At 36.7% G+C, this 27,712-nt stretch overlaps 1 protein-coding gene across 2 annotated transcripts in view; it reads left to right on the forward strand.

Moving 5' to 3' along the window:
* Positions 1–21,606, forward strand: part of LOC149542751 (uncharacterized protein C297.06c-like) — a 71,867-nt gene extending 50,261 nt beyond the window's left edge. The window contains exons 3-6 of one of the 2 annotated variants that reach the window (XM_089797640.1): positions 20,054–20,112; positions 20,510–20,753; positions 20,840–21,068; positions 21,223–21,606. In XM_089797640.1, coding sequence (XP_089653766.1) covers positions 20,054–20,112; positions 20,510–20,753; positions 20,840–21,068; positions 21,223–21,388 — 698 coding nt within the window. In that variant the 3' untranslated portion in view covers positions 21,389–21,606. The remainder of the gene's footprint in view (positions 1–20,053; positions 20,113–20,509; positions 20,754–20,839; positions 21,069–21,222) is intronic. The other variant, XM_089797641.1, reaches the window with a different exon arrangement.
* The last annotated feature ends 6,106 nt before the right edge of the window (positions 21,607–27,712 follow it).

Raw genomic sequence — 27,712 nt, forward strand, 5'->3', positions numbered from 1 at the left:
AAGGTGCCTTATTGCTACGATAATACCAATGACCTCGGAATTGATGTAAGAACAAGACCAGGGGCAACAATTTACTTTTTATATTTTGTGAAACAAAAACAAGAAACCGAAGTCTCCTGCACTTGTCTTGAATGAGGATTCAAGCAGAATAACCAGTAAGGCACAAAGTCTCTTATTGGATACTCTCAAGTTCAATAAAAACACTCACAATTGAAGCCCAAAGTCTTCATATCTAAATGATTAACAACTACTACTATCTATTACAATTTGTCCTCTTGCAACAAAACGTCTTCAAAAGTTCAAATTGGCTCTGAATGCAATAGGCTGCTCAAAGCGTGCACAATTAAATTCAAATCCCTCTTGATCAAAGCTCCAAAGCTCACAATCAATATCCATAAAATGTCGTCACATAACACCTTGAATCAACACAAAGTTTGAAAGCAAGTTGCCTCTTTTCTTGATAGCAATTTAGATTTACATCCATCTTAGAGTGCACATATAAATTGACAGAAATTTCTTGCCTTGCCAAAAGATGATTATTTACAATGAGCTCCTTCCTCTATGTAGAAAAATACGAGAGAGAAAGGTGGAGGAAAAAGTGGAACAACCTCAACCACCTTGACTTATCTCTAACTAACTACTTTGACTTTATTCAAAATTGTATGGGTAATGTGATTGCAACTTAACTACATGTGCTGATTGTATAGGTGCATGTTATCCTGTACTTACAACATAGATGCTCTTTACATGTAGCTTTCCTACTGCTATTCTACTTAAAGTATATGAAAATCCGATTTGAAGTATTCACATGGTATCAACTAGCTCTCTAAACTTCCGCAGGGACTCGAGTACAACTGCAACATCTAGTTCATCGATGTGTTGCGAGATCATTATAACCTTCTTGAGAATGCTTGCTGCTCCAGATATCTCTTTGTTACAAATCTCCATTTGATTTTGCAATTTCTTTAATGAATAATTCCAGCTTGCCATTGTATCCAACGCACTCATGTTGAAATCATCCACTTCAAGCTGCGAGCGGATGGCCTCTGCAAACTCTATGAGAACATTTTGAGTCCGTTATCTTTAGTGATGATTTTGCATGGTAGCCCTCAGAATGCCTCTCGGATTGTGCTTTCTTGGTTAGTTATCTTAGCTACTGCTGCCTTTGCATCTTTTACAAATCCTTCTAAAACATGCTCTTTTTTGGTCATCACATGTGCGTAATCATTACACATCTCAACAGATGTGACGACTTTGTACTCACACAAGATGTTCAAATTAATCTACGTCATGCTATTCCAGACACCAAGATCCCCGTCCAACTCTAGTTGATGATTGAGTGACTTGAGAATGTCATTCAATCCAACAATAGTCTCTTTCCCTTTTGCTGGTGTAACGTCTCTTGACACTATTGAATGGTGTACTTGCACAATTGTCACATCGAAGTTCCATAGTATATGAACATCATCATATGAATGGTCCATAGCAAACTCGGGTGTGTAAAAATACAGATTCGAGCAAGGTATGTATAGGGAAAGGGCATGGAATGGTTAGGGACAACAAATGAGCAAATGGGTCAAGCTCGGAATGGCTAAAAAGTGATTAGAAAAACTAAAAATGAGTTTTTCAAGGTCCACTGCATGTACGACTAGAAAGCTTGGAGTTAACTGAATGAGAAGAGTAACACATTAGGCATAGCATGTTTTAATAAGTGCAAAAAGTGATACTATCCAGCAAGCATGTGGGAGAAACTTCAACCATAGGATAGCCATATGGAGGTCCATGGGATGCATGGTGGTGGGGTTTTGTCTTGCATTCGCATGTGAGGAAAACGGTGAGCTTGCCTTTCTTTTGACAACGAGATTTCACACCTGACTGCATATGCAAGTAAATGAAACTTTGCACATGCAACTTGGAGAAGAAGATGGAAGATAGAAGGAGCAACTTCATGCACACAAAACAAGATGCAAATCTGAAAATGGAAATGACAAATATTTGCATTCACAAGAAAACAAATATATACATCAATGCTTTAAGGAAAACAACAAAGGAATTTTACCTCAACTCCACCAAAAATTAGAAAACAAGTCTTTATCCAAGTTTCGAGTAAATCTGAAATATCACAAGACTTATATAGATTTCAAATTTCAAACAATGAGGATAGTCAAGATTCAAATTTGGACATGTGGAGATAGATAGAGAGATACAATGCCCAAAAAAAGGAACGAACTTTGACCAAATCAAAGTCATGTGCAAATAAATTCAAAAATGACGTCTAGGGCATCACTTTAAGCTTGAAAATGATGAAGAACGAGCTGAAAATAAAATACATACCCTAGGAAGCTTTTTGGAATGACTAGAAACCAAAATTCACCAAGAAATGCAATGTTTTTGGTAGAAAACGTGCCCTAGACGAGTTGTTTTTGACCAAAAACATATAACATATGACATGCAATCACTCCAAAAATTGCCACTTCTGAAAAATGCCCAAATATACCTTATATTTGAGTTCAAAATGTGACTTTTTTGAGTGAAAATATGTGCCAAAGGGTTGCCAATACTTGGATGCACATTTAGATAGTGTTTGCATATGAAAATGATGCACAATGTGTTAGAATATATAGTCCACCAATATAACTGAGAAGGGGGGGGTGAATTTAAACAACTTTAACCACATGAGCAATATAATCAGAAACCATAACAAGATACTCATACACAATAACACCAGATATGTTAACTAGGGAAACCCTTGATCAGAGGGGAATCCCTGGTGGTGATGATACCCACAAGATGATGTACTAATATAAATATTACTTGTTAGAGGATGAACCCTATTAGGAGCCTATAACAACATTCAATACATATCAGTCCTTGTTAGAGGATTTTGAATCTCTGTTAAGAGATTCCAACCCTATTAGGAGTTGTGCTAACCCTGTTAGGAGTTGTGGAAGACAACTGGACCCACTGCCCAAACAACTTCAAGGGCAAGACCAATGAACCCATTGTCCAAATGATCTTTGTATTATTCCTTGCAGAATAATAAAAATGAATACTACTTCTTTTTCTGTCCCGTCAACCGGACTTCTATTCATTCTGATCTTGTAACTAGATCACAAAAACTCGCATCTAATAATCCCTTGGATCGCTCACTCGCATTTAGTAAACATTGTGCTCCTTTTCGCACTTCACACAATACTAGATACTTTTCAAACAAGGAAAACATCTATCCTTTATACCATATCTTCAAAATAATTCTTTGAGTTGGCCTTGAGGCTTTCCCAATTAATTATAATAAGATAATTAATTAATTACAATTTCAATAGCAGTGTTGGCTCACAGTCTATACAAAACACACATGTGCGATACTAGGGCTTGTGCATCCACTGACATCATCATCCGACTATCCTCTGTCACTGTCTGACCGCACATCTCTTTATTACATTTCAAATGAAAGATATAATACAAATATCAAAAACTGCTTTCCAAGCACTCTATTTCTATGCTGCTCTAAGTAAATCAACTACAACTTTCGTACATCTTTGACTTACATGCTGTGCATTAAGCCATGTCATTAGGGCATTGTACTGAACATGTCCATGACCACGCATCACTAGACAAGCAAAATCTTGTCCGTACAACTAAGATCCCCTTGCTATTTTGCCAGTCTTCATAGACTTACTACTATGTTGACATCAATGACAAACACAATCATGAATGCATCATGTCAATACTCTCCAATGCTTAAGAGAATCCCCCAATGTAGTATCATTAGCATTCGTGCTAACACAATGACTCACCAAATCCAAGCTGAAAGTGAAAAATGAGATTTCTTGCATGGAATGCACATAAAGAACAATGTGTTCTTCCCCAAAAAGTTGCCACTTTACCTTTAATGAAGGCAAATGCACTTTTGGAGAGCAAATACACATTTTAAAACTCACACAATTGCTTGGAAAATCGCCACCATGAGCTTTTAGTGAATAACTTAGTGGAAAGCACACTTTTGGGAGTCATTTACATGTTTTAAAAGACGTAATTGGGCTAAAAAGTGCCACTTTTTGTCTAAATTTAGTGAAAGCTCACATTAGAAATGCATTTACATGTTATAAAAACATGCTATTTGATTTAAAAAGTCCATTAAGTGGTAATTTTAAAAGATGTATATGCAATGGGTTAGAAAAGACCCATTTAAATGCATTAAAATAATTAAAATAAACTATATATGCAATATATGTAAATGAGTTAGATTTTTTCACTTACTTTTATTGAAATAATCTTAAAATATGCAAATACATATTAAAAACCCACTTAACACATTAAAACATGTTATTGCATATAAAAAGTCCATTTAATTTAATGCTGGGACTTATAATTTACTAGGAGTGGATTTTCATGAAGTATTTTGTGTGTGGATGTATGCAATATGTAATAAAAATCCCACTTTTATGCACTTAAGTTGTCTCATGTAATTATATTTAATTTTCAACTATAGTTTTTTATAAAGGAACATGAAAAATAGTCTTGAAATAAGCTATTTTCATGAAACATATAAAACTATGGTCAAATCAACTCAGAAAGAGTTAAAATTTTAAAATGGACCCTAAAATATAATTTTGTGCAATTGCCAATAAAAGACCCACTTTTATGAGGTTTTAAATAAAAATATGTAGTTTACCTAAAAAATCCCACTTTTTTCCTTATAACTTGAGCTAGACAACTTCAATTTGGACCTAAGTTAGCTCGAATTGAGCAAAGTTCCAAGGGCTATTCACCGAAGGCAAAAACAAAATCAAAAACTATTTACAACTTAAGAAAAACAAAGAAAAGAAGTGAAAGTTCATGAAAAATTAGTGTTTATAGTGCAAGAAGGAAAACTCTTACCAAGAAACAATTGGGGACAATCTCAACAGAAAACCTTCAAAAGAACATAGACAAGACTGTACAAAGAACAATTTAGAGATAATGAATTGTTTTCATGATACCTCATCAATGGGTTAAAACAAATAGGACGCTCCTACGAATCCATGAAAAAATTGTGTAGGGTTGCCTCAATTTTGTGATGTCAAAATTAAGGACAACATAGTGGAAAAATAATCTTCAAACTCATTATTGCAATACTCACCACCATTATCAAATCTAAGACATTTTAGGCTTTTAGCAGTCTCATTTTCAACCAAACATTTCCATTTTTTAGAAGTTATAAATACATCATATTTCTGTTTAAGGAAATAAATCCATACTTTTCTAGTTGCATCATCAATGAATCTAACATAATACTGAGAGCCACCAAGGGAAGATACCTGAGTTGGTCCCCATACATCTGTATGCATAAGCTCTAATTTCTCATTTTTCTTTTCCTTCCCACTCTTCACAAAACTTTGTTTAGTTTTCCGTACACAACTTTCACAGAAATCCATATTGACACATTTCGAACTTGGTAAAACTTTCTTTGAACGAAGTAATTTCGTACCTTTCTCATTCATGTGCCCAAGTTTGTTGTGCAATAGTGTTGTTTTAGTATCTACAACAACTGTTTGTTCTCCCTACTCAACTGCAACAACTATTCCTGAACATTCATTTTTTTCTGAAACAATTAAAGTAGAAAGAACAATATATGCCTACTTTCACACCTTTTGCTATTACTAAAGAACTTTTTGAAACCTTCCAATTTTTATCGTTAAAAGTAACTGTGCAATCCTCATCATCTAGTTGCCCTGCTGAAATTAAATTCCTACTTAGCCTCGGAACATGTGTTACCTCTTGTAGTAACCAATGATTCCCATTCTGGAAGTTAATCTTATTTTTCCCCTTTCCAACAATCTGATAGGGTTCATTATCTCTCAAATAAACTAGCACAAAATCCCAGTGGACATATTCAAGAAAATAACCTCTATGGGGAGTGGCATGAAATGAAGCCCTTGAATCTAAACTCATGAATCATCAACACTTTCTAAAGAGAAAAAGCAAAGCATCCTCTTCAGATTTATTACTTACCAAATTTGCCTTCTGGTTTCCTTCTTGTTTGTCTCCTTCATTGTTCTTTCGAGTCCAACAATCTTTCTTTTTGTGCCCTAGTTTCCCATAGTACCAACAATCTGTTGGTTCTCTTGATTGAGACCTCTTTCCTTTTGATTTTCCTCTTGATTCGCATGATTTCCTAAATTGTTTCCCCTTTCATTTGTTATTCCTTTGCTCTGTGCGTTCAGAACACTTCCTGATGTAGATCCACCTGAGTTTTTCCTATGAGTTTCCTCACTCAAAATCACACCAATAACATCATCAAATTACAAGGTATTGGAACTAGAAATAGAATTATTCATCCATTACCAATCAATTCTAGCTTTCAAGCAAAGAACACAAAATTAAGAGAGCCCTAATTTCATCATCAAAATTTGACATTCACAGAGGATAATTGATTGGTAACCGTATTAAACTCATTTAAATGACCAACGACAAATCCACCTTCTGCCATCTTTATATTAAATAAATGCTTCATGAGAAATACCTTATTTGAAGTAGAGGGCTTTTCATACAACTTAGCTAGGGTTTGCATCTATTCTTCCGTCGTCTTAGCTTTCGTATTATTAAATGCAATCGATTGTGCTAGTCCTCATTTGTCATAGTTGCTGGTTTCTTGGATTTTCCTTGCAATGGCCACCATAAATCCTTTTGATAAAGATAGTACTCCATTTGCATTTTTCATAACTGAAAGTTTTGTCCATTAAACGTCTTAACCTTCAACTTACCCTCATCTGCTATCGCTCCCACTCAATCGTGAGACCTTCCTTCAGAGGATAACTGAAACAACTAGTCTCTGATACCACTTGTTAGGATTAACGAGACAAAAACAACAATTACATGCAAATATAACCAATATCAAAAATAATAAATTGCACAAAAGAGAACACAAGACACAAAGATAACATGGTTCACCCAATCCCTAGGTTATGTCCACCAAATAGCGAATCTAATATTCTTATTATTTAGTGATTATGACCTGATTACAATCTTTAATCCCTTACAGCTCAATAGCGTTGCAAGAAGCTACAATCTCATCATACATTATGAAATCCCTAACCCTAAGCCCAAAGTAAGGAGACTCGAACCCGGCTTGGACTCGGCAAGGGTAACTCGACTCGTGACCCGGCTCGGACTTGGCAGTGACTCGGCAAAGTGATAAAACAATTGAAATATAGAGATTTTTTTGGATTTAAATTAATTCCTTGCACCCATTCTTGAATAAAGATTAAAGACACTAACATCATAAAATAGAAGGTAATTTTGATCACATATGTAACATAGATTGATTACGTAACTACAAAGGCAAAAAAAAAGAAAATTAGCTGAGTCAGATGAGTCAGCCGAGTCACCTAGGCAAGTCAACCGAGTCACCCAACTGAGTCAGCCGAGTTAGTCGAGTTGACCCGTCGAGCCAGGTTCACGGGTCACTTTGACCCGGCTGAGGTAACTTGACTCGCTGACTCAGATGACTCGCCCAACTCATGGTGAGTCTTGTTACTATGCCTAAGCCATTTTATACAAGTTTTTGCTACTTACAAAATAAGGGCTAGAATAAGGCGACCAGTGGAAAAATATAACTCCTGATGCATTTTACAATAGTAAATTCATTTTTGGCTTTGACGACAATGCTCCTCGATTGATCCTGTATCGTGATAGGGAGCGGGCCTGGGGCCGTTGACCCTAGGACCTCGAAAGGGGCGCTGCCCCAAGACCCTACAAAGGGCATTGCCCCTTGACTCCTAGAGCATGGAGGCCCTGCCCCCAAACCCCCGTAGTAAAATCTGGGGGGAAACTGTGTCGGTTGAACTGGGGAAAAAGTTAACCTCCGAGTTTGATTAGGCTCCATATTAACAACTATTGACGATTTTTTTTTGTATCAGGTTATCCTTAGCAAGTGAATCAAACTGTGTGAGTAATGCTTGACAGAATTTGACATGATATGATGACGACATCCATGTGAAGTATTGTGTGCATGATAATTGTTCTAGTGCTCAGGGTTGAGAAAGCAGTGTCAAGTGATTGATATTCTGCTAATATACTTAGTAAAGAGTGCATATATGACTATTTTATTCATAGGACATAATTAGTTTTATTCTCCATGTAATTTGTTTTGTGTTTGCAACTTGATTTGTTATGTGAATATTGATTATGATTCAAAAGGAATTTGTAGTAGACTGGAATCAGTGTAAGAATGATGTGCTTATCATGGGTAGAGGCTATTGATTATTAGCATGTAAGTTTGATGGATCAGTGACAAACATTATTTGTGTATATTCTGTGCGTCAACATTGTGTGTATCCAAAATTTCACAGTGTGCATGTAGAGATTTATTGAAATGAAGATTTTGTATTGGCTTCTTCATCATTATCGGGGGTCATTTTTGTGGCATTCATTGTGGAGCTAGAAGCTCAGGTGACTCAATTGAAGGCTATGTGTAATATCCCGAACAGGATATTTACTGGTATTACCTTTAAACAATACACTCAGATATGAACCTTGCAACCTTGCAAATAATTTCTGGCACATTCAAAGAAACCAATAGAAATTCCAATCAAATCACTTTCCTCAAGTATAACAATCAGATTCGGATGAAAGCAAAGATGGAACACAATACTAGAATTAAACTAGAAGTTTCTCCAGATGAAAACAACCGTTATTTCACAATAACATTCAGAATATCAACATGCAACCATGAAGTACAAACTGTATGATAAAACTAGAAACTCTTATAAATTCCTAAACAATGATATTGCCTTTTACATCCGCAATATAACACCCGACAACTAAACGTTATTGTATTATTCAATGGCAATACAATAACCAATACATAGAAAACCAATCCTAAGTACAGAATTCCACAGTCAAATTGGAATGAGAGGAAAAGAACCTGTAAACTCAATGAGACACCTGTGATGATATCTCCAAGGGAAAATGGTTTTGCGTCCACTGCCTGCCTGCACGAGGGGCTATGTCCTCACACGGGCTGAAAGCTGAAGCTTTCTGAAACTCTCCAAGAGAGAAAATTGAACTGAATAGCAAAATCAAGCATATCCAACAATGAGCCACTTCCTCCTTTTAAAACACAAACCAAGACTCTTCGGCTCCTCTCTGGTTTCGTCTTATTCCCTAGTGGCTCTTCAACTTCCCTAAAACATTTCGTCTTGTTCCTCCTTGCCCCTTTGTCCTTAATATAACATTAAATCGACCTTTTTAATATTTTGAGCCTAAGTCTCAAGGTCAATTTAATATTGCATATAATAATACTTCAATATTTTCTAATGTTCCAAAAGGGAACATTACAAATCTCCCCTCCTTAAAATTGCTTGCCCTCAAGCAATTCGTACCAGGATCCCATACGAGTCTGCAGGCAGCCCTGTAATCCAAACTGAAAACAATGTTGGCCAAACTGCGAAGCCAAATGTCTCTCTGCAATCTATCTCTCAACCGAATCGCTAGATCCCATATAACTCTCTAAAAAAACTCAGCACCTGCACCTGTAAACTGCTCATCATTGATCAACACCATGACCACAATAAAATCCTCATCCAACCAAAGATACAACCAGCCAACACCTAGATCCCCGATCAACCAATACATTGTGTCCAACCTGTCGCCACCTGGATCCCAAAACAATCGAACCCCACATCCATTCGCCATATAGAGGTAAAAATACCTAGTAGCGTCTATAACACATCTCTCTATAGCTTCCGCTAAACTCCCATGGATGTGATAACTAAACAAACCATCATGCCAACTGTCACCATAGTCATCCTGTAACCATGTATCCATAAGAGAACTTTGTGACATAGAAATAGCAAACCATGTTGGATACATATCAGCATGATGTATAACTACCAGTTTCCCTTGCAAGTAATTCCCCACAAACAACTGAGTCGGACGCTTGCAGCTGCTAATCCCATCTTCCAAAAGATGGTGAATACCCATCCCACAACAGATGGTACAATTTTGGAACTAATCCACACCGATGCATCATCAAGTCTTCCGTGTGTGGGTCAAAAGAAAAATGATGAGCACTCCCCATTGTGTATTCGTGGTAAAACGCTCCAACCTCTGTCAATGGCTCATCACTAAAAGCACTTGAATCAAACAATTGATCCCTTTGATTTTGAAAATCGACAAGCCGGCATCCAAAATCAGCTGCATGGACTGAAGTGACTGATTTGCTTCCAGGAGATGGAAACAAATCAACATGAGAGCTATACTCCCATCCAGATGACACTCTGCGAATGCCCTGTGTGGATGACAGAGTAGCGTCGTGCACTAACACACAATTCTCAAGAGAATCCACCATTGTGACACAAGAGCTACCAGTAAACTGTCCTGTATCAACTGTCACGACACTAACCTCGGGAGAACTCAATACAACCAGTGGTTCTCTATTGTTCTCCATCAAGGTACTCATCCCAGCTGAAACCGGTGTAACCATATCTATGATAGATGTAACCACATCCCCACTACAACCCGTGGATATAAGATCCTCATCAACTACCTCTGTATGTAACTGTACTATATTTGCAGCTGGTGGAGACTGTGCCAAACTCAACTCCTTTGTAAGCTTCTCAATCTGAAATTGTGACTCTTGAAGGGCCAACTGAGCACTCTGCAAAGAGTCCATAGTCACTTCAAGCTCATGAGTGAGTTTATCAACCTTCTCCTCTTTTCCCTGCAATGCATCATAACAAATGCAATCCCACTCGAGAAGAAAATCTCTATTTGCAAGTAGTTGTAGGTAATTTTGTTTCATCATTCCAATCGCTTCTCGGAGTGCATGTATTTCTGCAAGGGAAAAAACACTATCACCATACTCATCTGTCACAGGAGTACTCCAACCACAGGTGGCCAACATTTGACAAGCAACATCAAAATGCTTAACGGTTGTGGCAACCATCCTGTCATTAACCTTCAATTGGCTTGTTAAATGATGATTCCCTTGTGACGAAACATATCCGCACAAATCTTCCCATTTGTCATCCGTGCTGTGATATGAGGCTGAATCAAAGTCTCTCTCCATATGATCAGCAGCATCGTGTATGCTATCATCTAGGCACACCTCAATATCTAGGGTTTTGTTGCTATGCACTTCATAAGATGGCTCAACTGGCGGGGTAGACGCTGCTGATAAAACAATATCTTCACGCACTTCCACTTCCAAGGTGACTGCGCGTCCATCCACATCATGATCTTGAGATTCATTGTCATCAAACGAATTTTCTGATTCATTTTCTAAGGTCTGATTTTTGCCCTCTAGAGGGTCAGCTATATGATGGTCACTAACTGCTGGGAATTCATTATAGAGGTTTCTAGATACTATGGGGATCTCTTGTTCCTCTTTCTCTTCGTTCTGTGATGTAGTCCTCTTAATGATGGAAACCATACATTGTGCCACTTTGTCTATTTTTGCAAGGTCTGAAATTAAATCATTCATCCTTTTCTGATTTTCATCCAACTTTTTCAAACTTTGTTTAAGCTGCTCCATATTCTTGTCCCACTGTTTCTGGGTACTTGAAGTAGACATGATTAACTAACTGATTCAATGCCTGTAATAAACTTCCCAGTTTTGTCTAAACCTGAACAAGAAGCTTAAATGTTTGCCGTAGGAATTTGGTCAAACACTTGGTGTACGTCCCTGCTGTGTTTACTGTATTTTCTGGAATGTGCGATGTTTTTGATTGATATTGTACTTATTCTCTACTGGAACGAAGACAGTAATAGAACACCAGAACAAACCCGTATTGCTGGTGCACAGAATCAGATTTAATGCTATGCTAAGCTTCCCTTCCCAAACTGCCGTCTCACTGTTTCATTTGGTTGCTGATTAAACTCCAAGCATATGCAATGTTTATTGTTGTTTCCATTTGTCACCAATACATATAACTGTTTGATAAAATGCCACTGCAATATTCTGGCCTTAAAATTTGTGACAAATACTGATGTATATCTGAGGGAATAATTCGTCAAACAGTTCGCAAACCTGCTGAAGTAACCTTAAAATCTCTATACTGATTACTGATATGTGAGATTAAAGAAACTATGGAGAGATGCCTAGAATCATTACGTCAAACAGTTGCCATGAATAATCCATTTAGAATTACCTGCAATTGCTCGAGTTCTTTGTTCAAACATTTAATGCTTTGCCTTGTTCGGTTTTCACCTCATTTTGATGGAGATTAAGCAATACTATCCTGCCATACAATTTTGTTCATTCTTTCGAAACCCTGTCAAATGTCACCATGCTGTCACCTCTCTGTGTATAACCTGTAACATTTTCCAGAACGACTCTCCCAGCTCTTCCAGCTCTTTGCTGTGCAGAGGCCTTAGATATTGGTACCAACACTGAGCTTTCAATGTCAGTTATCGGATTGTAGAATCGTTGCTTTGAGAAGCCACAATCAACAACATAAACTATGCCCTCAAGGGTAATCGTTGTCTCTGCAATATTTGTAGCCACAATAACTTTCCTCTTCCCTCTGGGTGCAGGACCAAAAATGAGCTCCTGTTCTGAACGTGGAAGCCCAACATACAGAGGTAAAACAGACAATCCTGATGAGCTATCTGTGTTTTGAACTTCTTCAGTTATCAGCTGAACAGTAGCGTCATCATCATCTTGGCCTGTCAAGAACACCAAAATATCTCCAGGGGGGGGTTTCCTCCAAGTGATATTCCTATTGTTTTCTCCTACCGGACTTCGGTCCTAATTTTTAGCACCAACTGTAATATTCTGAGAAATTTTAAGCACAAAGTTCTGGAACTGTACTGGTAATTTTGTCAAACAGTTATCAGACCTTCTGAGACGTGCTTAATGACCACTGTACAGACGTATTACTGATTGTGAGCATTAAAACCCAAACTACCTCGGTGTATCTTGAATCTTGATAACAATATATAAAAAAAACTCAATTTCTCAACATATGAATTTATTGCACCAGTATAAATCACTGTTTACTGAAGCAAGGATTATGAAAAATAATAATAGCGAATCCGACTCAAACACAATCATTCTGAGAATATGAACTGGGCAACATCTTCATTGCAACCTGAGTCGATTGTATTATTGAAGAATACCCTTGAACTGAAGCACGGTGTAAATGCCCGGTTGTAACAACTGTCTGCAGATTCAACTTAATCCCAGTGGCACATTCTCATAACCCAGTGCTGGCATCAAACATATAAGAAAATAATCTTATCCCGTGAACATTTTCTCACACCCGTCACCCAGCATGCTAATAACTCTCTCAGCTTGTGAACAGCTACCTTGCCGACCAGAATGCGTTTGAAACTCAAAATGCCTAGTCGGGTTTAATCCACACCGTATTTCAGATATCTCCTAACTGCTAGTGTGAATGTCTGCTAAACCCGTGATATCGAGTCGTGAATACAATACCGCTCACACTCACAATGCCAAACCCGCGTCCTCTCTTGCTCGACGGTATCCAGTCACGAATTCTGAGTAACAACGCCTTTCACGCCTTTTCCTTCCTGGTACAAATGTATGGGGGACCTGAATCCGTCGCTGAGATAAAATTTTCCTGCTGCGTTGTTATTTGATAAACACTGAGCTAACGTGGCGACCAGATATTCAAGGAAATCCGATTTAGCTTCATCGGTAATCGCCTTCCTAAGGTCTCAACAGGTGGACCCAACTCAGTCAAGAGAACAATGTTATGCTTCAATTGGGACTGATTCCGACTTATAGTCTAGCTGGGTATTAATTTTCAAATCGTTCAGCTGTTCTGAAAACAAGCACCGGTATAACCCTTTTGGCAACTACCCGCTCACAACCTCCTGTCAGCCCGTGTCCGGAAGGTATCTTGTCCTTGCTGATAACCACGACTGGTGCCGATGGTTACAATACTGGGAATCACAGTCAGTTTCCCTCTTCAGTTCACCGTCCCACTTGCAAAGGCTGTTCCTGTTTAATGTCGTGACCCAGATTTGTCTCAATCTGTGCCAGCCCGAGTTCCCTCCAAACACGTGAAGATGAAAAATGACTAGGAAATACTCGGGTCGTGAGGAGTAATATAATGATTTGTATTTGCCGCTTCCTCAAACCAAATTGTAATTATCTTTCTGTCAATGTAATCTGTTCGGCTACCTGAATACTATGCCCGAATGGAAATATTGCTTCCAAAAATATTCTTAGGTTTTTCAACAAACTCACTTTCCCCTAGCAAATCCACTGTATAAAATATTCAGCCGTACCTGAATCTTGTTTACTACTGCCAACAACTTCTGAAAGCTTGAGATATTTAGACTCCAAGTAAGAAGACTAGGGCTACGTCCAGCTTCTAGTTCCCAAGGGGTTTCATCCTTGAGATAACTCAGTCACATTGAAACCACCCTTATTTCAGATATTAAGTTTATAAGATTCTTGTATGTTTCCACAGGATGGCAGGGTCCTTGGCTTTGATACCACTGTAATATCCCGAACAGGATATTTACTGGTATTACCTTTAAACAATACACTTAGATATGAACCTTGCAACCTTGCAGATAATTTTTGGCACATTCAAAGAAACCAATAGAAATTCCAATCAAATCACTTTCCTCAAGTATAACAATCAGATTCGGATGAAAGCAAAGATGGAACACAATACTAGAATTAAACTAGAAGTTTCTCCAGATGAAAACAACCGTTATTTCACAATAACATTCAGAATATCAACATGCAACCATGAAGTACAAACTGTATGATAAAACCAGAAACTCTTATAAATTCCTAAACAATGATATTGCCTTTTACATCCGCAATATAACACCTGGTAACTAAACGTTATTGTATTATTCAACGGCAATACAATAACCAATACATAGAAAACCAATCCTAAGTACAGAATTCCACAGTCAGATTGGAATGAGAGGAAAAGAACCTGTAAGCTCAATGAGACACCTGTGATGATATCTCCATAGGCAAATGGGTTTGCGTCCACTGCCTGCCTGCACGAGGGGCTACATGCTCACACGTGCTGAAAGCTGAAGCTTTTTGAAACTCTCCAAGAGAGAAAACTGAACTGAATAGCAAAATCAAGCATATCCAACAATGAGCCACTTCCTCCTTTTAAAACACAAACCAAGACTTTTCGACTCCTCTCTGGTTTCGTCTTATTCCCTGGTGGCTCTTCAACTTCCCTAAAGCATTTCGTCTTGTTCCTCCCTGCCCCTTTGTCCTTAATATAACATTAAATCGACCTTTTTAATATTTTGAGCCTAAGTCTCAAGGTCAATTTAATATTGCATGTAATAATACTTCAATATTTTCTAATGTTCCAAAAGGGAACATTACACTATGGTTCTCAAGGGGTTCAAGTATTCTTGGACTGCAATAAAGAGAATTTTTTTTTGATTATACCTTTGAATATTTGTCATGAATTCTATGTAGTTAATTCATGCAATAACGTAGAGAATAGTGACTCATATATGCTTCTAGTATTTACTAATCTCTCTAAAATGCATCTATGATGGGTCAAGAAGCAATGAGATAATGAGAGATTATATGCAAAATTCATACAGACTGTCTAAATGAACATCAAAATGCTTCTTGCTATCATGGGACTGGATTGATCAAGTTCTTATTATGATTAGTTTCTTTGAAAGAGGAAGAAATGATATTCAGAGGCAAGCTATTCACCTTCAAAAAGAGCTTGCATGATAGAAGGAGAATGCCTAATTCTTTGCAAGCTTATGTGATAGTATAACTGCTAAAGCTCCATGTTTGGTCAATTGGAATCAACTATCTTATTGTGGTGATCGAAGCTGTCCTCGTTGAGATGGAGTCTTTGTTGATAGATAATCTCATCCATTCTAATTTGTGCTATTAATGAGTTCTTCTCTGTGAAGGAGAAGTTTGAGGTGAAATCCCTTTTTAATGAGATATCTATGAGAGATGTTTGAGGTGAAATCCCTTGTTCCACCCTCTGCGTGTAGGCATGGTAGATTCACCCTCTATGAGTAGGCATGGTGAAAAATGCATCTTTGGGACAAATCTGAGGTGAAAGCCCTAGTTCCACCCTTTGCGAGTAGGTATGGTGGATCACCCTCTACGAGTAGGCATGGTGAAAATGGGTTCTTCTTTGGGAGAAGTCTGAGGTGAAAGCCCTTGTTCCACCCTCTACGAGTAGGCATCGTGGAAGTCATGTGTGTGACTCTATGCCTTTAATTTTATGCTCTTATGTAGTAACTATGGTGAATAGTGTTGTGTTGAGATAACAATGTTTTAATGAGTATATGTGATGAGAATATATTATTTGACATATTTGGTTGCAGGTATGTGTGCCTGTCATACCAAAGATCTCTCTTGCTAAGAGGGAGTGTTGAAGATTGTAGCTGCGATAGAGATATTTATATTTGATTTTGCTTGGGACAATACCTTTGTATTGCATCAACAACTAGAGAAGATATTTATGATGATATTTTAGTCATATTAAGTAGTTCCATTATGGCATCCAATGTGTTCTAAGTGTCACACTCCAAATATGACATTTTATTATATGAAGAGACATGCGACATGTGAAGAGTCATGCATTTGGATATATGAAGAGACTTGTTTTTGGAAATTGAAGAGACCTTTGGTTGTGATATGAAGTGTTTCTCAATTCTACATATATATATGTGATTGCTTTGTGTGTGAGTATCTGGTATTAAGTGGAAAGCATTGTACTTGGACGTAAATGCCTTGTGTATTTTGTGCCTATTTTTTGCTTTATTCTTGCTTATTGCTATTTATCATTATTTTCTGGAAACATTAACAAAATGAGCTCCTCCTTTTAAACACAACTTGGTGACCCTTGACATTCCCCCCTCTGTCTCTTAATTTCCTTTTATAAATAGTACTCTTTACCATAAAGAAAAATAAAGTGCTCATACTCAATAAAGTGACATTAACAAAATGAACTTAAGATATTAGTCACTTTACTAATAAATCAATTAAATCTTTAGGTATTAAAATCTTTGATTAGATGGACTTGGATATGCATGTGTGATAATCGGCCAGATATCTCTACAAGATGCTTCTAGTCCAACCCTGAAATGTTGAGCCTACGAACTTACTAAAAATAGTAAGTGTCTGGAAACCCCACTAAAAGAGCCCCAATTGGTTAATAACTGAAACTACCTAGACCAAAAATTGAACTGATCCTGGAGAATACTTGGTTAGCCCATAGGACCAAGGCAAAACGGGGTAATGGTGCAATGAAATTTATTTACCTATAAAAGGGGACATGAAAGCTAGCGTATGGGACCAAGGGGAAATGGTCTAACAACATCATCATCTATAAGTGCTAGAAAGAGGACGTTATAGTGGATGAGAACTTGAGGGTGTACTAGGTAACCTAGAATCAAACCAAAAAATTACAACAGTTAGTGATGATGAACATCGAGCCTTCATCACACTTATAGATCCTCTCAATTTGGGAAGGGGAGAAGAGATCCCCATGGCCACTAATAAAGCTACCAAACTGCCCCAAAGATTTTTCCTCAATCCCAACCTTATAGAACAATAGAGAGCTTGCTCAGTGACTTGCTTCCTGTTCACAACTTGAGCATTAAAAATACCAGCGATCTGCCCTCTTTCAGGATGTTCAGGAATGGTGGGCAAAACAGCCTTAACTGCCACTTCATTTCTAGATCAGGTGGAGACAATAATGTTTTCCTAAGGCATCCAAACATCTGCACCACATTGGTTAAAAATACTTCATAAATTCTTCCGTTGTGGATATGCCCCTTGTTCCATTCTGCCACATCAAATGCTGAAAAGAAAACACCTATTGAGTCTTGTAAAACCAGTTATCCTCAACTGCTGCAAAGTGTGGATTGGAAACATATTTTGTACAAACAAGAAATTAAATAGAGCAAATCCAAAACAATTAAATCATTAGGGCCCGTTTGGTTGCTGGAATACAACCAAAATAGGAGTGGAAAATTAGAATTCGTTTTTAATTCTTTGTTTGGTGCACCAAATCGGAATTGGGAATAGGAATGCGTATTCCCATTTTGGCCCCAAAATGAGCATTTTTCCATTCTCAAAAATACTTGTTATGGGAATTACTATTCCCATTCCCATTTTGATTTTTTCTTATTTGAAAATGTTTTCAGATCCGCTTCATTATAACTTCCTGTTGGAGCTCCCCAAAATAAAAAATCATGGCCATTTTCAAACTGATGATACTGAAAAAATATATATATTCAAGATCTGTAAGCATTAACTAATATATGCCAAAATAGTTGCTTTGGTGGGAGGCAGCGGATGGGAAAAGTCTCCATGCTTTCACTTTTTGTATAAGCACAGACATGGCAGAATAATTATTTGATAAAATGCCTGAGGCACGCATGTAAAGAGAGATGAATCGAAGGATGGGGTGTATATAATGATTAATCATAAGCCACAATATTACAGTACTTGTTAAACATCCTTCATACCCATGTGTGCTTAAGGTTATTATTTAAAACACATTTATACTGCTTGAAATTATACAGAGTATGCAAACTTTTTGGTATGCATGTCTCACAGCAAGCAAAATTTTTGTATATGGGTTGAATCCCAAGGAGAATATAGTATGAAAGCACAGTGTACAGAAGAAAGTAAATGTGCATACAAGACACAGATTTCGGAAGCATGCAAAAGATGTCCGAGTAGTTTACAAAAAAGTTTTGATTGCCCAGAATCAACACATTTTCAAAGCCATGAACCTTGGCCGAGATGAGAGATTCCCAGATTTCAGATCTCTGCTGGTAAATAGAACTAGAAATCAGACATATACAGGGAGACACTTAATAAACGACTTTGTTTTTGTCTGATTAACGTCCCGATGGTGTTTTTGTCAGTTTGATTGCAATTTTGATCATAAGAATGCATCAAATTCTAATTTCTATTTTGTCTAACCAAACAGAGAGAACAAATTTCTATTCCAGAAAAACAATTCGAGAATAACAATTCCCATTTCTCAATTCCTATGCCCGCAACCAAACGGGCCCTTAACTCTAATTATAAATCAATACTCTCCATTATATTCTCCTCATTGAGGTTATGATGCTACCAATAAAAAACTAAAAGCAGTATCTCAAATATTAAATGTTTATTAAATTGGATCTGGCCAAGGTGAGATAGTACAAATGTCCTAGTATTGACCAACAATCATGACTAACCCATCCCTGGCTTGAATAGGTTGAAAAAAGACAAGAGGAACTGGTTGGACTCGGGATATCTATGAAGATTGGACAACACTGATAGACGTGCACAACCTGAATTCAATCATACAAGTTAAAATTATTGATGGCTTTTGAAATACAGGCAAGCTCAAAGACAAATGAAATCATATTATAAGACTATCAACTTTAAACTAGAAATCATATTATAAAAATATCAACTATAAACTAGGACATTCCACCGCAATCAAAAAGTAGATTTTGATGTAAAGACTAAGAGTTGACTCAAATAAATGGCATGGTGAAACAGGTAGATAGATCCACTGAAAATAACCTTGTGAACAATGTGTGAGTGGCATAAGTTAAATTGATTAGACTATGCAATACATGTTTTATATTCTGATCGGGCTCTTATATCATACTTGGAGAATTATGCGAGTATTTAATGCTGTGATAAATGATAGGTTAACCATGCATACGCATATGCAAAGAGATCCTTTTATCAATATTATCAATGCTTCCACTATTGTGTAAAAGTCTGTGGGTAAAACATTAAATTTCTTCAATTTTATATAAGCCCTGTTGTAAAATATTGCTTTTTACTCGTTATCTTTTGTTGCGGATCTGATTAGATGGGAAGATATACTTGTTCAAACTACCATTTCAGAGAGTGTTATATTAGCATCTTAGATATTTCATGTTTTATCTGCATTCTGCATGCTTGGGTCTTGGAATTTAATTCTTATTCTCTTTCAAGATTTTGGAAAAAGTCGAGATCTTTGGATCTTAGATTATAACTAAATGTTTAGAATTTTGGACTTATATTCCAAACCAGGTGACTTCTTGTTGAAATGAGTCTTTTATCTTTTTTCAGGGAGAAAATCAGATCACTTTCATGATGAGAAGAAAGGTTCGAAGCAAGGCATAGAGGATGTGAGTATTTGTACACCTTTTTATGAGACGGTAGTCATCATAAATTTAGGTACATAATTTTTTTAATATTTTAAATAAGCAGTTAATATGTAACTTTAATGATACAATTTAATGCCTTAGCAAATAAGGATGCATTTGTGGTTAGCTTTCATTTTCTATTCTTACACATAAAATCTTGTTTTAGTGCAAATAAATCTTGAACTTTAATGCCCCATTCCTTGCATTTTTCAATTATTAATTTTTTGATAATGTTTGACAACTTACACAAATTTACAATGCAGTAGATCTTGGTAGTGTCTCTTGGCTTCTATATGTATCATACACTTGCTTCCAACAAATTAGATGCTTGGACTTCATTTTTTGAAGACTCAATTTTCTGATACTTCTGTCTCTGAAGGGAAAGGTATTGTCGGAGGAGGATTACTTTTTAAAGAACAATGAATTTTCAACATGGCTTAAGAAGGAACGGGGAATATTTTTCTCCAATCTCTCTTCAGAGAGTGCGCACACATTATTTCTTGAATTTGTAAGCGCTTGGAATTCTGGAGAGTTACATAATGATTACTATGAAGGTATGAGCACTGCTCCTCGCACCAATCACAATTGGGGATTGAAGGGAGTACAGAATTCATTAACTGAAGGTGAGTTACCTCTTGTAATGTGTTTCACTTGAAGAGTTTTGTAAATTTCTTTAATGTTGGTTTTAATTCTGTATTGATTGCAACAGACCCCATCGAAGAAAGGGAAATGGCTAAAAAAATTGAGAAGTCAGAGAGAAAGAAATTTCAGAAAATGCAAGAAGTTGCACTGGACGAGCTGCTTCCAAAGGCTACTGGACATGAGAGGCTTCTTGAAAAACGATCTTTGAACAGGGAGAAAGCAAAAGCACGAGAAGATAGCCCAGAACTGATGAAAGAGAAAGATCTTTTGGGTGGTAGTGATGACTTTCATGCAAGGTTAGTACAAATTGTTGGATGTTGTTTTCCTATAAATCCTTAGGATAAGTTGTCAAAGAAAAACTTCAATTTTTTTCTATCTAATTTCTATTGATGTGCTTTCTCTGGTCTTTAATTTGATGGCCCTTTGCTGATGGGTTCAAACTGTGTGTAGACTTGATAAAGAACGTGCAAGAAGGCAGAAAAAAGATCTGGAAAGATCTGCAGTCTTCCAAGAGAAGCTTCAAGCATCCAGACAGAAAGAAGCTGCAGCTTTGAGCCAACTACAAGCAATTGTTAATGATGCAGGTGGAAAGATCACCATCCCGAAGAGGGCATGACACTACTAAGTTTACTTAAGACATGAAATTGACTGGTTTTTAGAGTGCAATTTGATACTAAAAGTCGGTAAAAACTAGTTTTTGTACCTTGAATGCAAGAAACTTATATAGAAACACTGCCAATTAATAGTATGCTCGCTAAAAATTTACAATACAAAAAATGTGCAAACCTAAAATTTAGGACACTCAATAATGTTAATGATTGCAGTTTCATAGTACATGGAAATAACTTCTGTTTTTCTGTTTTAATAGTTTGAGAAATTGTGACCACATACTTGGTTTCAATGAATTACTGATGAAGCAAACAAATGCCTAGGAGATGTTGCGAATTGTTGAATGACCATCTCTAGAGAAGTTGAAGGCGTTGCTGAAACCTATGGTATAGCAGGAGTAGAAGAAATTGGGTGTTGAGCAATTGAAACAGAATGTGGGGGAGATAACAGTAGGAGCTGATAGAACTAAAAGGGGGGAACTCTCCAAAGTCTTGCCAACCAATGAGAAGTCTTCTCAAGAACATGACTTGCCATTGGTAGAATAAGAATAGAAGAGTCAATAATTTAAGAGGACATTGCATCCTATGAGGAATCATCAACTAGGTTGTTGAAAGCATTAATTGTCAAGTGATTGTTGTGGGCATTTCTCTACCAACTAGATGAGCCTTATGTAAGAGAGTGGACAATTAGAACCGATGTGGCTGATAGCAAAGCATTGTCTGCATTTGAAGGGAGATCCTCAAAGTCAAGAAGTTGAGTCCAAGATCTATCCTTACCATCAAAGCAATAACCTTGTGAAGAGCCTTAGAGATACCATTGTCCACCAAAATATAAATAAGAACCTTAAAACCTGCTGTGGTCACAAAGGTTTGTTGGCAACCTAGTCCCAAAATAGTAAACTTTTTTCGAGTTGCAGTATGTTGATAAGGAGAATGCATTGATAGAATTAAGTATTGCAGTATACTTGTACCATTATTGGCTGCAAAAGCCAACCTAACATCATGAGCTCAGGAATTGGACCAACCAGATTTGTTGCTTGAATAATAACAAATATGGCATGGAGCAAAGTCAGATGCAAGAGCTACAAAGACCCTACATGTAGAGGCTACTATTTTGGGGGAATTCTCACACAGATGCAGATTGATTGGATGTCATTAATGCTACTCTTAGTTGTATATTGGAATTATCATTGGTTTTCACCTAGTGTTAAATGTCTTCTAGTTGATTGACCTTGTTTAGTAACCCTTGTTACTCTTATCAAATATGTTAGCATGTATATCTAAAAGTTAATTTAGATTACTAAAAGCAGTGTGGAAGATTGGTGTTGGTTGTTTTTGTTTAATGCTAGAAATGCAAATGCATTATGCTTCTATGTGTTTATGTGTTTTCTTGGAAATTGGTTAAAATTTTAGGTGTTGAGCAGACATGATTATCATTATTATATTACTAGCTTATATATATATATAAAATAAGCCGAGGGATATCCTTCTCGAGTCACCTATTTTCATAATCCCATAATTTTTATCATCGCATATTTATGTGAGTCTAAGAGGCGTGAGAAAATGATTTGAAACTCTTGATCTGCCTCACTTTTACTTCCATTTCCTCTCTGTAATTTTCACGATTTTAATTATAATTATATTTAGTTTATTTCTATTTTATTTTTTTGACATGTAAATGAACGTCAATTTTTTTTCAAAATGGAAAATGTTTACATTGAAGATTGCTGCCACTTTAGAAAGCCTCTCGGCTTAATAAGATACATGATGCATGGCAGATAATAATTTAGTAAAAATGTAAATAATAAATATGGTTAAATTGGGAAAAACAGGGATGATAGTTATAAAAAAGGCATTTGAAATTAATTTGGGGAATTATAATTATGCGATTTAACGACTTTAATTATATTATGAGATTTTGGTTCATAGTTATCTTAATTTGTTTACTAGGACCAAAGAGGGGATTGAAGGAGATATCCCAAGGTTTGATTGAGAGAGTGTGCCCTCGTCACATTCATATATATACACAAGCCATCTTTTAAAGAGACATAAGTTGCAAAGAAGTAGCCATTGATACAAGGAAATGGTGTGAGCTTACCATCAATGAGATGCTTCAATGAATCCAAAGACGAGTTGTATAAGATGGGAAGAGAGAACCACATATTGTTGACTTTACAAGTTGATTCCCATTGAAGATTAAAATCTTCATTTTCATCAAACCACCACTAAGGAAGATGGGGCATAAGTTATAAACAATAATTTATCATGTTTCAAAGAGTGAATAAGAACAAAGAACTTATAGTGCTTGCAAAGGTTTGAATCCATAGATAGGATAAGATATTGTACCATCCTTGTACCACTATTGGCCTTAAAGCCAACCTAGCACCATGAGCACAAGAATTGGACAAACAAGACTGTTAAATAATAAGTAGGGAATGGATCAAAGTCGGATGCAAGAGCTAAAAAGACCCTTCAAGTAGAGGCTACTATTTTGGTGGAATTCCCATAGAGGCTACTGCATGAGCTTGAATATGTGTGACTATGAATGTTGTGTATGCTAGTATCTATGCATGAATCTTGCCATGTTACATAATGCCTTGATTTCTATGTCATGTGAATTGCATCATGAATAATCATTGGTTGTTACTTAGTGTTAAATGTCTTCTAGTTGATTGACATTGTGAACCTTCTTGCTCAACAACCTTTGTTACACTTATCAAATATGTTGAGCATGTATATCTCAATGTTAATTTAGATTACTAAAAGTTACGTGGATGATAGATGATTATTTCCATATAATGTTGGAAATGGAAATCTATTATGGTTTTGTGTTTACTAGGAAATTGGTTAAAATTTTAGGTGGTAAACTAACATCATTATGATTAGATATTGTTCTAACTCTTGATTGAGATGTTAATTATTGTATTCTAAGATTCATAATGCTAGCTAGATTAGAATCAATAAAAAAAATTAAAAATGCATGCTAGACCAGAATTTGCAAAAATATAAATAATAAGTATGATAAATGGAAATAATAAATGATAAATGTAATCAAATAGATATATAGTGAAATTAATTTGAAATTTTTTTAATTATGTGATATAATGACTTTATTTTATGAGATTTTGGCATATAGTTATCTCAATTTGAGTTTTGAGTTGTTTTATAATATGATATTTCTTTATTTAATTTATTATCTAAGCATGACTATATACTTGTTGATTATTTAGGATAAAAATTTATATGCATTATTTATTTGATTAGATAGAAAGAAATTGTAACACACTACATATTTGTTTGAAGTTGCTTTCATAGTGGGTCAACTCTGCGTGGTGAAAATATTTCATATCCAACTATTAGGCCAATGATCATGTCAAAGTTGGGTAAGGAGAAATGAATTGCTTGGCTAATTCATTCAAAGTGGTAAGCGCAAGAACCATTCCATGGCTGATCCACCAAGACTTCTAGGAAAGAAGCACATGTGATATCTATTGTTATGTGTGGTATCAATACATGCAATGCAAATTTCTTTAACTTGGTCTCAAAGATCTCCCTTTTCCTTCTATTTGTCGAATTTTGGCATTTTAATGTTTGGAGAAATTTGTGCCAAGTAAAATGATTTGTCGAAGGGTTACATAAACTAGTCATCCATTGTATATGTCTTCTTGGAATTGAGTATTTGAAGATTGGTCATTTTTTGTTGTAGGCTTTGCATCTATATTGTGCTAATATTTTTCATAGGTGACAATGGAATGCACATATTAAAATTATGATTTAGGTCCAAAAGGGGTATGTATTTTGGTACATAGGTGGTTGGTTGTAGGTGTACATATGTTAGAAATTAAGGTGGACTTTAGATGAAGATATGAAGGTCGGTGGATGAACATGTGTGAATTGGGAATGTGTTGAAATGTTTACCAAGGTAAAGTATGTGAAATGTAGATTTGGTTGGAAAAATGGGTTTTATGAAGTTTGATTTGACTAAGATGATATACCAATATTTTCCCCACTAAGGTTTTGATTTGAGGATGCACCATAAAGAGTGAAGTTCTAACTATTGGATGGTGTAATATGGGAGATGGTGCTAGTATACGAGTTCCTAATGGAAATGAGACACTTCTTTGATTTTGCAGTGTTCTTGATGTTGTTGCTATTTCGATTAATGGAATTTATCAACGATCGTTTGCAATATGGGTGGTGAAATATTGTGACCTTGGTTTTGATTGTTTGGTGTGAGGACATTCTTAGTTTGAGTTCATAGTGATGCATTGAAAAGATGATTGTTTTATTATATCTCATGTGATAAAGTGGATGTAGTGATATGTACAACAATATGGGATGTGTTATGATGTAGAATATCACCACGATGAAAACTCCCACTTCTCCCACTTCTCCTCCTGCGTTTTCTCTTGCTCATCCTGCAATTTCTAGCAAAGTGGCTTCTAGGTTTGCTGTGCTGGCCTTTGCGATGACTCTACTTGCCCAAGCTGCTTCAGACTGTGTTTCTAAAGCTCTCATTTGCCCTCCTATTGTGGTTGTGGCAGCTAGGGTTGGTGGTTCTACACTCGGTGCTCAAGCTATTCATGCTGTGGAGATTTCTCTTGCTCGATCTTCCCTTTCTTATGCAGATGAGGTTGCTTATGAGGCAGGTATTCCCGCTCCTATGTGGAAGGGGATTTTCTCAGTTGCGCCTTCTGTCAATTGTTCGACTATGCTTGTTTCGGTATGTAATCTGCTTGTGCTTAATCTTGAACAAGATATTGTTGATGAGATCAATTCATATGTGGTGGATTACTCCTCTACAGCTGCAATTTTTCGTTTTAGGGGTTTTTGGCCCTCTCTTTCAGATTTGCATGCTTGGATTTCCAAATGTTGGGAACCATTCATTTTGGGTGTAGTGCAAATTTACCTTGTTGCTAGGGGTTTTTTATTGTGAAATTTGTTGATGCTAATGACATAAATGCCATATTGTGCCATGGTTTCTCTTGGGAGGAAAGATTCCACATGATGGCCAAACCTTGGTATCCGACATTTAATCCGACAACTGAAACCTTTAATAAGATTCCTCTTTGGGTGAGGTTGCCAAATCTTCCCCTTCACTTTTGGTAGGATTTTGTACTAGAGGCTATTAGGGATGCCCTTGGGGATTTCTTATTGGTTCATTCAGTTTCTTCCAATGTCTATAGGACAACGTATGCTTGCATCCTGGTGGAGATGGATACCTCCAAGGGGCTCCCAACAATGTTGAAGTTGGCTTCTCCAAATGGTTCTTGGATTCAGATTCTTGGTTATGAGGGTATTCCTTTTAGATGTAAGAAATGCCATAAAATCGGCCATCTTGTTGCACGATGCTCCTCTGACAAGGTTAGGTCGGAGAAATCACCTTCTTGGTGGTTGGGGGTTTCAGATGATCACTATACGGTTCAAAAAGTATCCACGGTGGTGGATGGATCAGATAGCTCTTCTCATATTGATCTCACTTTGGTTGAGGATTCTATTGTTGTTTTCAATGATTCGAATGCTGTCCCTACGACGGTTTGAACCAGAATGTTGCTTCTGACTCATCGCCTATTGATGTCTCTGTTGATTTGACTGTTGTCCCATCGACGACTTTGGGTCATAATGATGATGTTGTCCCTTTTTCTACTGTTGATTCTATCCAGAACACTGTTGTTGGTGCTTCTCCTACTGCGGGGGTTTGGGGGTTAGCGGGGATTGGAAGAAGGCCACTGGGAAGGTGGAGGATGGTTGGACATCAGTTAAAGGAAAAAAGGGCAAATCCTCCAAACCTTATTTGATATGTCTTTACATTCTCAAAAGAATGGACCAAATGTAAATCTTGATGGTCTGTGGCTGCTTGGGCTGTTTGCCCTCTTGTTGGGAACTTTGGTGTGTCCCTCTTTTTTCCCAAGTGGTTTTCCGCAGTTGTTATCTGATCCTCATTGATATATCTTTCTTGTCCTTTGTAAAAGGTTTTGAGTCCTTTCAAAACTTGTTTTTACTTAATCAAAACAATATGGGATGTGCTGGTCAATGACATACTTGTGGACACTTGTTGAGAGGATGGTGTTTGTGTGGCCCTATTAGTTGTGACTATAGATACTAGAGAATATTATGTGGTTCACAAATAATAATCTTAACTAATGTTGGTGAAGATTTTATTGTTTTGTTAAGAAATACATAATCAAACACTATTGCCCTATAACATTGAGTAGACCAATAATTTTGATCCATAAAAGACTTCCACACTCATTGGGACAACTTGTGATGCTTCATAACCCTCAAAAAAATTCTAATGACCACGTTGAGAATTCTATTCCTATTCCAACATC

The sequence above is a fragment of the Cupressus sempervirens genome, chromosome 8 (assembly GCF_028749045.1).
Source record: "Cupressus sempervirens isolate cs-2001-9-10 chromosome 8, ASM2874904v1, whole genome shotgun sequence".
In the NCBI taxonomy this organism is placed as follows: domain Eukaryota; kingdom Viridiplantae; phylum Streptophyta; class Pinopsida; order Cupressales; family Cupressaceae; genus Cupressus; species Cupressus sempervirens.